Consider the following 12,260-nt stretch of genomic DNA (forward strand, 5'->3'; position numbering starts at 1 on the left):
GCATACGTATGGTGTCCTCCAAAACAAAGCATTTCTTAGTTTTATCAGCAGAAATAAGGTCTAGTATAAGTGAAAAATGCTAAAAAAGCCTGGACAAACATCTATTGTGTTGAAAGCTGTAATAGAGAGAAATGTTTAACCAGGCAGATCTCCACAGGGAGGTTTTATTGCCTTGTGTAGTTGCTAGAAAAGCCTTGTGGCTGCTCTTTTTTCAAGGGTGAACACTGGTGTTTTCTGAGCCTGTAGGTTTCTGACTCTGCTGATAGCTGGTAGCTATGCATAAGTGAATGGATCTGCTTCAGGGACACCATGCTGTCTGAAGACAGTGATTGTATCCATGCTTCCTTTACAGTGGATTGGCTCATCCACACAGGTGCATGGATCCAAGCCTTCTCTCACCCCTGCAATTCTTTGGCTGTGCCTATCCAGAGTGTCAGAAGAAATGTGAAATCTGTGTTGCAGCCTGGCAGAACAATGCACCATGATCTTCCATAGAGAGATTGCATCAAGTATTTACAAACAGGTAAACTCTCACCTGTGTCCTGTGATGTAAATATCTGTGTTCACTTTAACTTGCTAAAAATATGTTTTAAAACTTGTAAGTGATGTACGGCCAAACTGCTGTGGATATCTGATGTGAAGAAAAGAATGATGGGTTAGGTGGAAAAATAATTCTCTGAGTGAATTAGTTGGGCTTGCTTCAGGGAGCTCCAGAATGCCATTATCCAAAACATCTTAGATGCAACATCAGTAAACCAGATTCCCCGGTTACACTTCTGTTTCAGTCATTCCCTTGAAAAAACGCCTGAATATCAATACTTTACATCAAGATATGTTTTAACTAAGAGCATCTTAGACCATAACCCAGGTGTCCCATTTTGCACACTGGTATTTGAAGGCCAGTGACATCTGCAGCTTCATCTAGGCGGTAGTCATAACTACACACTTTCCTTTCCCTGCATACTGAGACACCAAGAGACGTAATCTGTCTATTTACTGTGGAGAAGATGACAGGCTTAGGTACCTACCTTAGTTTCAAGGTCCAAGAGGAGAGTGATGTCGACCCAAACCCCCCACCCTTCAGGACCTCCCACTCACAACTCCCTTTGTTGTACTTAGCAAGCTCTGGAGGCAAAACCATCTCCTATACCAAGCCACCATGTGTTTAAAAGTTTTATTCAGATTCAGAGACATGAATACTTCTTGTTAGGTAATTTAATAAATTATGAGTGGAAAGACAGTACCAAAAGAAAGGAAAAAGATTATGATGTAATCCTGCCTCCACTAAGACTGACAAAACTCCCACTAGTGTCTGCAGGATGTAGGATGTCTCCTCCCGGATTATATCCACCTATTGTCTCTGATGAAACAGATTTTAAAATCTGTGTCCCAGTGATATATTTTGCATACCTCAAATTATTCTTGCAAAGTGACCTTTACATCTGGTACTGGATCAACTAATGAATCCTTCCATTTCATACTCATTGAAAAGCTTGTGTAGCTGAAAGATTATTGCAGGTATAGCCATTGCCCCCCAAAACCTCTTATTTTCCTGTAGATTGTTGAAGTGGCAAGGAGAATAAAAAGAAATAGTGCTATCATAGAAGGAAAATAAAACAATTAAATTGTAGAAGTAAAAGTTTACCACATTAAATACTGAAGAGAAATGAACATAGGCATATATCTAACCAGGGAAGAGCTTTATTAACTTGATGATGATGTTTTTTGTGACTTGAGAGTACTTCTAAAGTGCAGGGCTTGTGCATGACCTGCTGTCACCCTCATGTTCAGGTGAGCCTGGGTCATACAAGGATTTCCTCTCCACACTGTGGTTTCCCTGAGGGGAAGACATGGTGACCAGAGCCGAGAGTGAAGCCAGACTGGCTTCTAATAGTGCCTCATCATCCATGAAAGAATAAAAGAGAGTCCAGGAATGGACATACAAAAAGTCTGGTTTTTATCTTGAACATTCATTACTACTTATGTGGTAATTTTTCACTGCAAAAATATTTTTAATAGCATTCACACAGAAACCACAAAGAGTTAGATCATAACCTCACAATTTGATCATACGGCAGTGTGGAATTTTGGACAAGGAGAAAGCAACTTATCCATAAGAGCTAAGATCTAGGATCTTAGAGCTGAAAGTCTCAGTGTAGGATATTTTAACGATTAAAATGATTTAATGATTTAATTTAATGATTAAAACAGAATTTACCATTGAACTACCCTTTGAGGAGTAGGAAAGTCCATGATTGATGGCATGGTTAGCACTGCTAAGCCACAGGCTCATAGGTAGCATCTGACTCTGCTTACTATTATAAAATTTAGAGGAGCAGCTTCTTTTTTTTTTCACATGGCAGTTCAAGAGTGGCTGGTTGCTGTACTAAGCTAACTTAAATCATACTATATAACTGGGCTGCAAGTTTTGACATTTCCAGTTGAGTACCCAATCAAAAAATGTGCAAAACTATAGACATGGTAATATCACAGTGACTGTGTACATGGCTTATATGGACAGACAAGACAGGCACATTCTGCAGATGCCCACTGAACAAACTGAAGATGCACACATAGATTATTTTCTGTCTATGATCAGCTAATACAGCCTGATTTCCTCTTGTTATGTCAGTTATCTGTGCTCCTGCTCACAGGTCATTCTGGCTGTGGAGCCATGAGCCTAGGGGCTTTCTGAACTCAGGATCAATATGCCAAGAGCCAAATGAATTGAAATGGTTTCCTGATTCATGGGTACAGCCCTGGTATCATGGCTGCCAGTAGATTCAGACTTTCAGACCAGTAAGATTTTCAGTGATGAAACTGAAAAGAGTGCTGAATTTTATCATCATCTGCTGACATTACTTGATTCATGAGGAGCGTCAACAACTACACAAAACAGTTTTTCACTGCATGGTGTTGAAAAAATAATTGATTTTCAGACAAGAAGTGAAATGCATAGAGGCATTTCCAGATCATAAGAAATCATTCACAAATACAACTGAGTCTCTAAAAATTTTTAGAGCTCTAGTTGGCCTTACTGGAGTAGTGGGTTTGGACCAGATGACCTCCAGAAGTCCCTTCCAGTCTTAAACATGTAGTTCTGTGGTTTCATGAACTACACATCCTGAACTTATATGGCATCATATGATGGCAATAAAAGAAGAAAGTTGCAGACCTATGAGACCATCCACAAACTAAGTCAAAGTCAGTAGTTTCTTCAAAACCAAAATAGTTTTTCAATTGTACAGATGTTTCAGGAAAATATGAGTGAGTGGATAACTAAAACAGTTGTCATTTCTGCTGAAGGACTACTTGGTGGAATACATTTGCCTTATTTGATGTCAGGTAAGCCAGAAAGGGGAACAAAATATAGGAAAGTGTCTCTGAAGACAGTATGAGAGAATGACTGTGGGAAGGTACCACTCATCTGGGTAAAGCATTATGGACTGTAATAGTGGGAAACAATCCAGGCTTGGCAAGTAAACTGATAACATGATCTATTGAGACTTTTCCATCTGCAATGTCTCTGATCTCTAGCTGGAGAAATAACAAATACACACTTGATATGCAACTGTTTTGTTCCAGACTTGCTTCTGTTTGGACTGTGGCATGACATATCCTTGGCTCATGTTTTTAGAGTCCTTTCTGAGGACTGGAGGTGAAGGAGAGTACACATTCAGGTATTGTTCCAAAAAAGTTGGATTTTTTACACACAAGATGATCCATTATCTTGGCAATGCTCCTGGGCTTCTTCAGGCTTCTACAGGAGGCAAGGGTATTGCAGTAGTCACATGCAATATTCCTGGGTTCTTGGCACTATGGGATAAGCTTTTCCAAAGTCAACCTCATCCATATGCAATTTCATATGAAAAGTCAAAATAAAAACTCAAAACAAGAGCAATATATTTCTTGTTTTAAAAAGTTCTCTGCCAGCACTCCTCTTTAAAAATTGTACTTACTGTATTTCCTGTCTCTGTCCAGCTGGGATCCAGAAATGAGTTTTCCTTCTGCCCTCCCTGTAAAGAACAGACTTTCCCTGTTATATCTCAACTGCTTTTTTTCTAGAGATGGAACAAGAGGGTTCAGCAGTTTCCTCAGCACTCCATCTATATCTTCAACCTGCATACAGGCACTCTGTAATCATGGTCTTCATAGAAGACAGAAATAAATCCTACTAAGTCCTCCAGACAAATGGACCTAGGTGTCTGTACACATGAATGTGGATCTGGATTTACTGTGGACCATGATGACAGAGTGACAGGCAGGCACCTGAGCTTTGGAGGACTGCAGGTACCCTAACAATATTAGTAGGTCATTTTCTCTAAAGTCAGCAAGCTGAAGAGGGTAAACTTCTGCAAATCACCCCCCAAATCACTCCTGCCTATGCCCCTGAAAACATCCCTGTCTTGTGCAAGTACTTTTTGCAATGATGGGTTGTTCTCAATTAATAAACATTTAATTCCGTTCAGCATTACAATCATATCACATGGCTTCAATGTGCTCCTGACTCAGGCCACATGTTCCACTGGTGAGAAATACAGCTGTTGGAAAAACTAAGTATTTCACTAAGAAAAACATTAAAATACAATTGGACCAGCAATTAGAAGTATAAATGCCTGTGATTCAACCCAGACATGATTTAAACAGCCCTAAAATGGATCAGCAGGAGTTATCCTGAAATGAATTAATATAAAACAGGCATGCAGAAAGCAGTGCTCCTTCTATCTTAAACATCTGACACACCATGACCAGGGGCACCTTCTGTTTCTTAGTGGTACATCCCTCAGCAAGTTTTCAGATGACACAAAGCTGCACAGTGCAGGTGACACAACAGAAGGATGGGATGCTATCCAGGGCAACCTGGACAAACCTGAGAACTGGTCCCGTGAGAACCTCATGAGGTTCAACAAATTTGAGCTCAAGGGCAGCACCTGCATTGGGCACTAGATGGTAAAAGAAGCTGAAGACAAAGTGATGGTATTGTGGATGAAGGTTGCATGTGCCACTGGATCTAAGTACACAAGCAAAACCTCTAGTTATGCTTTTACTTAGATGAAAGTATGTCGCGGTGCCAAAACTGAAGCCCCTCGGCTTCACCCCGAGCCAGCCCAGGCACCGGAGCAAGCGTGAGTCTGAGCTGCCCCTCAGCACTCAGTGAGGAGTCAGCCCTTGTGGATCCTTTTCCCTGGGAGAAGGCTAACGGCGATAAGATGTAACAGGCGACAACGCAGAGAGGAAGAAAGGAGGGCCCAGTCAGCCAGACAGTTAAACAGTAACTTTAATCTTCACCAACACTGTCGGGGCCAGGTCGGACTGGACCCAGAACAAAGGAATACAAGGGCTTATAAACTCTCGGGGAAGGGGAGGAGAAATGGGAGTTCCTCTTTGTGGCCACCAATCAGAACTTATCACTAGGGAGACAAGGGGAGGGGTTGCAATCCTTGGGCCAATTGGGGAGCAGGGGAGGGATAACACAGTGGCGGGGGGGGGGGGGGGGGGGGGAAGGGGAAGAGTAACATGTAACTGAAGTGGGCTAAAAATAGGGGCTTGTAGGGAGGATGTATCAACTTATGAATTTCAGTTGGGGGGGGTACTTAGAACATACAATGGTATACAGAACATACAGTATTGGACCCACCAACCTTTTAACTTTTTCCAATCATTTCATGCCTAAATCCATTCTACTTGGTAATCCACCCACATGTCCTTCAACTCTTCCCTATCTCCACAACCCTTTCTTTATTATCCTTCTTTCAGCTCCCTCTCTCTCTTCCTTAAGTCTCTCTTCAAATCTTCTCCCTCATCTGTCCTTCTTTTCCTTGTCACAGTCCTTCAAAGCACCTGCTTTTGCCTGCTTACACTGTCCAGCTTTCTCTGGAGGGTCCAACCAGGGTTCAACATAATAAATGGGGAAAATTCAACCATCCACACCACCACAAAAGTAGATGAAACAAAAAATCATAAGTCAAGAAATCACAGCAGACAGGAGCACATCAGATCAGAGAGTGAAGCAAGAATGCAACCTGACACATGAGGATTGATGAACATTATGATCCAAAGTTTAAGTGCTGATGTCATTCCTCTGACTTGCCTCCTCTTTATGACATTCTGTCATAAAGGGTACTTTTGTTTAGTAAGGAAGAAATCCAATAAAGAAAGCTTAATGTCTGTGGTATTTAAAAGATACTAGTTAAAACAGCAGGGAAGGAAGAATTTTAATCTTGTACAACATTAGAAATAAATTAGTATGGCTGTAAAGGAGACTGAAAATTTCCTGAATAGAAACTGCTTCTATTTTTGAGTCAATACCATACTGGGCTCCTAATGAGATATTGTAATTTTGATTCTAATTACTTGTACCACACAAAATTACTCTCCCCATATAGAATCTGTAGCTAATTTTCTTCTTTTGTGTCAGCTGTTAAACACACATCTCGTCTACCACTGAATATTTTAATTAGTCTTGGTTAAAAAAAAATACTGAAGCTATTTCTTTCCATATATTAAAATATATTGTATAAAAATGTCAATGCTATACTGAAAAACAACTGTTGACAATATTGAGAGGCTTGCAATTTTCTTGAGATGCTATAAAAAACATACTCTTGGAGGAAGGGGCACAAAGGAGAAGGTAAACCTTTGAAATCTTCACACTGGGGTTTGTGCAGAAGAGAAGTGGAGGTAAATCTTCCTTTAATAATAGAATATGAAGCCCTGTGCCACTATAAATATTAGAAAATCCTGAATGCTCCAATTGCACATCGTATGCTAGCACTGGGCACTCTGGAGCTCAATACTCAAAAGAATCAGCTCTTCTTTCACTTGAGTTGTGCTTAGGCTTTGGTATTCCTACTTAGACCTTCCATCTGGGATTGGTGTTTATCAGTTCTGAGCTTTGGACAGCAAAAGAATTAATTACAATACAACCAATCTATAAGAACTACTGCCTCCACCCACTATTTTATTGGAATACTTTGTGGACAAACAGTGGAATTCTTTAATTTAGTTTAGCTATTCCAGGTCTTTTGAGAGATGAATGACATGAAAGGGCATACTAGATTTACACTGGAGATGGTCACTTGTGCAATTTCTGCTGGCAAAACTGAAAGATTTGGGAACACTGACAGTTCAAAATTCTTCTACATCAGTCTTCATGCAAGATATCAAATGAAGCGGAAGAAATACCAACTCAACTAGACATTCCTGTTTATAAATACCTGAGAGACTTTAGGGAAACACAAAATAAAGTAAGTGCTCTATTGCTAATGAGAATTCTAACTTGGTAGTATGCTAACCCCCTGTTTAATCACCTTACATTAATTTACATTGCTCTGAGGTGAGGGGAAATAAATAGGAGGGCAGGAGAAGTTGTAAGTTCTCCAAATTTGCTCTTTGGTAAAAGACTGTCTGTGTTGACACAGAAATGGCTAAGCATATGAAAAACAAATAAAAGAACATGTTGATTTTCTTTCTACATTGGATTGTGTAAAGATTCTTGCTCAGATAGCTAGAAAAGCCAAACCACCAAAAGAAATTTCACTGTTCAATGTAGCTGGGCATACATCTACTGTGGTCTAAGAAGGACTGAGAGGGACAATGTATCAGAGAAACAAATTTTCATGGAGGAGTGCCCTTTATATACTGTTGTATTTACTTGTATTGTATTATATATTACTATTATATTATATATTGCATATTATTAATTGATTATATTGAAGCGTGAAGTACAAAATTTATTTTAATGATTACTTAATGCTTTAAAATGTTATCAAAGCAGAAAACATACCAAAGTTATGGTATGTCACGAATTCACAGATCTATTCCTAACTGAAAAAGTAAAATTATCCTACCACACAATAGGTTTTAATAATTTTTATTGCTAGCTTTTACCTTCTTCTCATTTTCTGTCCATTCTTTATCTGTCATTACTGTTCTATTTTCTTCCTTATCTCCTAATCTTTTTTGAGGCGAGAACACAGACCCAATCTTCCTCTAAAATAATTCCTATCATCTAAAATCTTACTTGACTGATAGCTCAAGGTAGCACAGCAGTGAAGGAAGAAGTTTAAACCCAATGATTTAATGACAATCAAATGTCCCAGGGAAAGGTAACAGCTTCAGTTCACCTTTTTGATAGTCCTAAGAATTCTGATGTTGACCTAAAACCCACCTAGCCCTTGCCAGGGTTAAAAGCTGTCCTTCCATTAAAGCACTACCATAGTAGATACTGAGGTTACCTTAGTGACTTGTCATATAGACCAATAAGGCTGCACAATTTATCAATCCCATTCTCAGATAGCTGTACTGTTCTAGGAGCAGTGTTTAGAGTACTTCATGGTGGAATTAGGGAAGGTTTTGAATTGTTTAAGGAGAGTGATACAGTTTAATTCACCCCATCAGCATGTGCTAGAGTAAGGGAAGCATCAGTTTGCTTCTGTGAAATCATATTTCGCAATTACAAGTTAGATTAAAAATTTTAAGAATATTTAGAATTTACTTTGCTATTAAAAATATTTACAAGTGAAATCAAGCACAGTTCAGCCAAATTCTTTATTGAGTATTTGTTTCAAAACAGAAGTAGAAAAGCATGTTAGACAGTGCCTCTGATACTTTGGTCTGCAAAATTAAGGAACTTTGGACAGGTTTTTTCTACTCCACGTATAATTGTCTCTCACGTATTGTTGATAAAGGCAGACAACTTCTATGAGTACAAAATTAGAGTATAAAATTGACAAAATTTACAGAAAACTCCACATTAGTACCAGACATTAGCAAAGCATGTTTTGATAAAAAAGCTTTCAGACCTGGCCTCATTTTTGTAAGACCTTTTCCATGCTGAGTTAACTGTTTGCATGCATTTTATTTATCACTTTTATAATCCACTTTAATAATCAAAAGACACATTTAGAGAAAAATGGGAAAACACTTAAGAATCTCAGTATATGTATTGTTGTAGGATTCCTTTAATGGGAATGTGATTTCTTATAAATAAAGAAGTCAACATGATCTCTAATACATTGCAAGAAGCTCATAATGTTCGCATTTTTTTCTTTTCAGGAGCTTCCATTAGCCAAGTTACTATAAGGTACTTGGATATGCAATGTAGGACAAAAAAAAAAAAGATACATTTAATATAAGGCATATTTGTTTGCTTAGAAAAGGAAATGTTACTGGTATTATGAATTTAAACACATGACAAATTTTGACTTATAATAAGCATACAATTCTACTGAACCAAAAGTGCTATGTTAACATCTCATATTTCCTTAGATTACTATTAAAGTCACCTGAGGTGATTTTTTTTCTAGAAATTATCTAATTTCACTTATATTTCTTATTTAGTGGAAATAATAATAATAAAAAAATACACTCTGTATTGTTCCCTGCTCATTTTTAATGCAATCCTGCAAACACTTACTAACCAGTGGAAGAAGGAATCCTGGTTCCACAGAAGTTTTTGGGCTTCCAGGATCCCACCCTGCACAGTGCTTACTATCAAGAGCAGTAAAAGCACCTCCAATGGACTACTCCTAGTGAGCACTGTGCTGGCAGTGAATATCTGCAGCTTCACATCTTTTTTTGGATTCATGGTTCAGTTTACATTATGTCATCAAAGCAATGTCATTTTCTAATGTTCTCCTTTAAAAACAAACAAACAAACAACCCCAACAATTTCTCTCAAAGATCACGTGGTTATTTTTAATTCTGTGAATTCTGTTTTGGCAAGCTTTTAGGAACGATCTAGTCTTGTCCTCCTTCTTGCTGCTCCTCCTGCAAAATATGGAAAAAGAATTTTAATTGCTACCTATAACTATATATGGCACAGGAACACTGTATACTATATTTACTTGTGAAACAGACATGAAAAAGAAAGATGAAGCCTGGTGCTAAACATTTCTCTCTTGTTCTGGCAGCTGTGATCTTTCAGCTTTTTCATTAATCAAAATAACAGAGAACATGAGAGTTATAAATCCTGCGGTGGAGGATCCCAGAGTGCCATTTCCCCATTGTTAATATGCCAAAGTCAGACTTCACTTTGATGGCTTTATTCTCATCTGAAACACTCTTTAACTAAAGCACATAATCTAGGTTGTTTTCAGATATCAGAAAAAAATAATTAGCAACTCCAGATTTTGGGTTTTTCTTTAAACAGAAATACAACTTTTTGTTTTGAAATCTGTATCTTTAAGAGTTTTTTTTCCTCCCCCTCCTGACTCTTAAGATAACTGAGAACAATATTTGGTATGCGTTATAATGTTTAATGTATGGATTTTTTTTTTTTTTTTTTACCTTGTGCCCTCCTGGTTGGTTGTGCTCTCCGTGCAGGTGCTTCTAGAAAACAGAAATGTTGCAGTCAGAATTTGTTTGCTGAAGCCTTTGAATTAAAGCTCATTAGAAATATTGGAAACTCATTGCTGACTTTTGAAGTTTGTTCTTTAAATTTTTCAGTAAACTAAGAATTTTGTTCCAGAAGCATGTTGGCTTGATCACCTGAAATGTGAATTCTTGTAACACAATTCCCACATTTCTTTCACGTGCAGTCATCCATTAAATCTTAGTAACATCTAAAAACTATTTTTGCATTTTAAATATTTGAATTAATCCATTATCCGCATTGATCTTCTACAGAGGGTTACATGACGTAGGCAGGTGTCAGGGCATTTTGTCTATGCTCTTCATTCACCAAGCACCATCTGACGCTGCCAGTGAAGGACAAGCTCAGGTTGAGGCACAGGACTCGGTCTCAGCCTTCAGCAGAGGACATCCAGGTCTGTTGCACGGAGATTACTTCAGGAGTTACTCAAAAGTAAAATGCTCGAAACCATTACAAGATGTTGGCCACATTTCCAGCTGTGTTTGAGGCTTGATTTATAACTGCATTGTGAGCCCACAGTACGATTCCACATTTAGGGTTCAGTTAATTTTCTCAGGCTTCTTCTTTAAAAGGTGGAGCAGAGCAAGGGTTATTGTATAGGTACCACCCCTATTAGCTATATCCTTTTTGTTTCACTTTATCAGTGAAACTATAGATGTGTTTTCCATTTTTTTTTATCAAACCTTCAGATTTTTTTTAAACCAGTGCCTCCTCACTGGGAGGAAAAACACTTCACAAGCTTAAGAAATGGTTCTTCTGTTACCATCACATAAATGCCACTGCAGTAATTTTTCCTTCTTTACAATCATGAAGTACTTGTGCAATCACTTAACAAGCTGCAGCCAGTTCTCTTTTCATCCTGATGTACAGGGCATATGAATGCATAGCCCTGAGATACAGGCTTGACCTCATTCCAGACTAAACACTGGGTATCTGTACCACCATGGCAGAAAATTCCAAGCTCTACACTGCCTTGGCAAAGACAGAATATGGTCCATGCAAAGTATGCTTTCCATACCTAGTTGCTGTCTGTACAGTTTTGCTTTCAGATAAGCCTTTTGTTTGAAGGTCACACCCATCTGTCGTTTTCAGGCAACTGGAGACTCCCCAGCACACCTTGTACTACTCTGTACTGAAGCTGTACAAACCCTGTGTATAAACCTTCACTAGTTGGCAGAGACTTGAAAATTAAAAAGACCAAAATACATTTATTTAGTTTCATTCTCCAGAAGCCATATTTTTTTCTGATATATTTTGTTCAAAGGATGACAGAATAACCTTTTCTGCATTATTAGAATTAGAAAAAGACATAAATACAAAAGAAACCCTAAGCAAATTACTTCTTAATTTTAATGAAGATTATTAAACCATGGTTGTTAAACTCAAAGAACAAATTGCTGCTATAAAGGCAGAGTGAATTCTATTTGGCACTTTTTGGACCTTTATTCCATTCTGGTTTTTCAAATCAAGAGCTTCCCTCATTTAACAACAGGAGAAAGGTAGAGAAATTCCAAGATCCTGTGAGATATTTACTCAGCCCCAGAGGTTATATTCCCTGCACCCCGCCCACTCCTTCACAACCCTGAGAAACCCTGGCAGCAACAGATTGATTTACACTGACAAGAAATAACTCAAGTTAAAAGCAACTCACGTGGTCCTCTTCTGTGTGTGCTGCTTAAAGAAAAGTAAATTCTTTATGGTACACGTTCCTTCAAATGTATTACCTAAGCTTTGTGGTAAGGCATTTCCTCTTGTCTACTATGCTTGCCAAATCTTTTAGTTACTTTTAGCCATAAGATAAGAATCAACATTTTTCTTTGCAACATCAGTGAAAGAATTCTTTTCCAAGACAATTATAAAACTGTTCTTGCTAAAATGCTGTCTT

General features: G+C 38.2%; 1 protein-coding gene across 13 annotated transcripts in view; it reads right to left on the reverse strand.

The window, feature by feature from the left end:
• Positions 1 to 8,531: 8,531 nt before the first annotated feature.
• The window catches only part of POSTN (periostin), a 31,815-nt gene continuing 28,086 nt past the window's right edge, over positions 8,532 to 12,260 (reverse strand). For all 13 annotated transcript variants that reach the window (XM_063391965.1, XM_063391960.1, XM_063391964.1 and 10 more), the window contains 2 exons: positions 10,291 to 10,332; positions 8,532 to 9,771 (listed from right to left, as the gene is read on the reverse strand). In XM_063391965.1, coding sequence (XP_063248035.1) covers positions 9,731 to 9,771; positions 10,291 to 10,332 — 83 coding nt within the window. In that variant the 3' untranslated portion in view covers positions 8,532 to 9,730. The remainder of the gene's footprint in view (positions 9,772 to 10,290; positions 10,333 to 12,260) is intronic.

Source organism: Prinia subflava, chromosome 3 (assembly GCF_021018805.1).
Source record: "Prinia subflava isolate CZ2003 ecotype Zambia chromosome 3, Cam_Psub_1.2, whole genome shotgun sequence".
Lineage (NCBI taxonomy): Eukaryota > Metazoa > Chordata > Aves > Passeriformes > Cisticolidae > Prinia > Prinia subflava.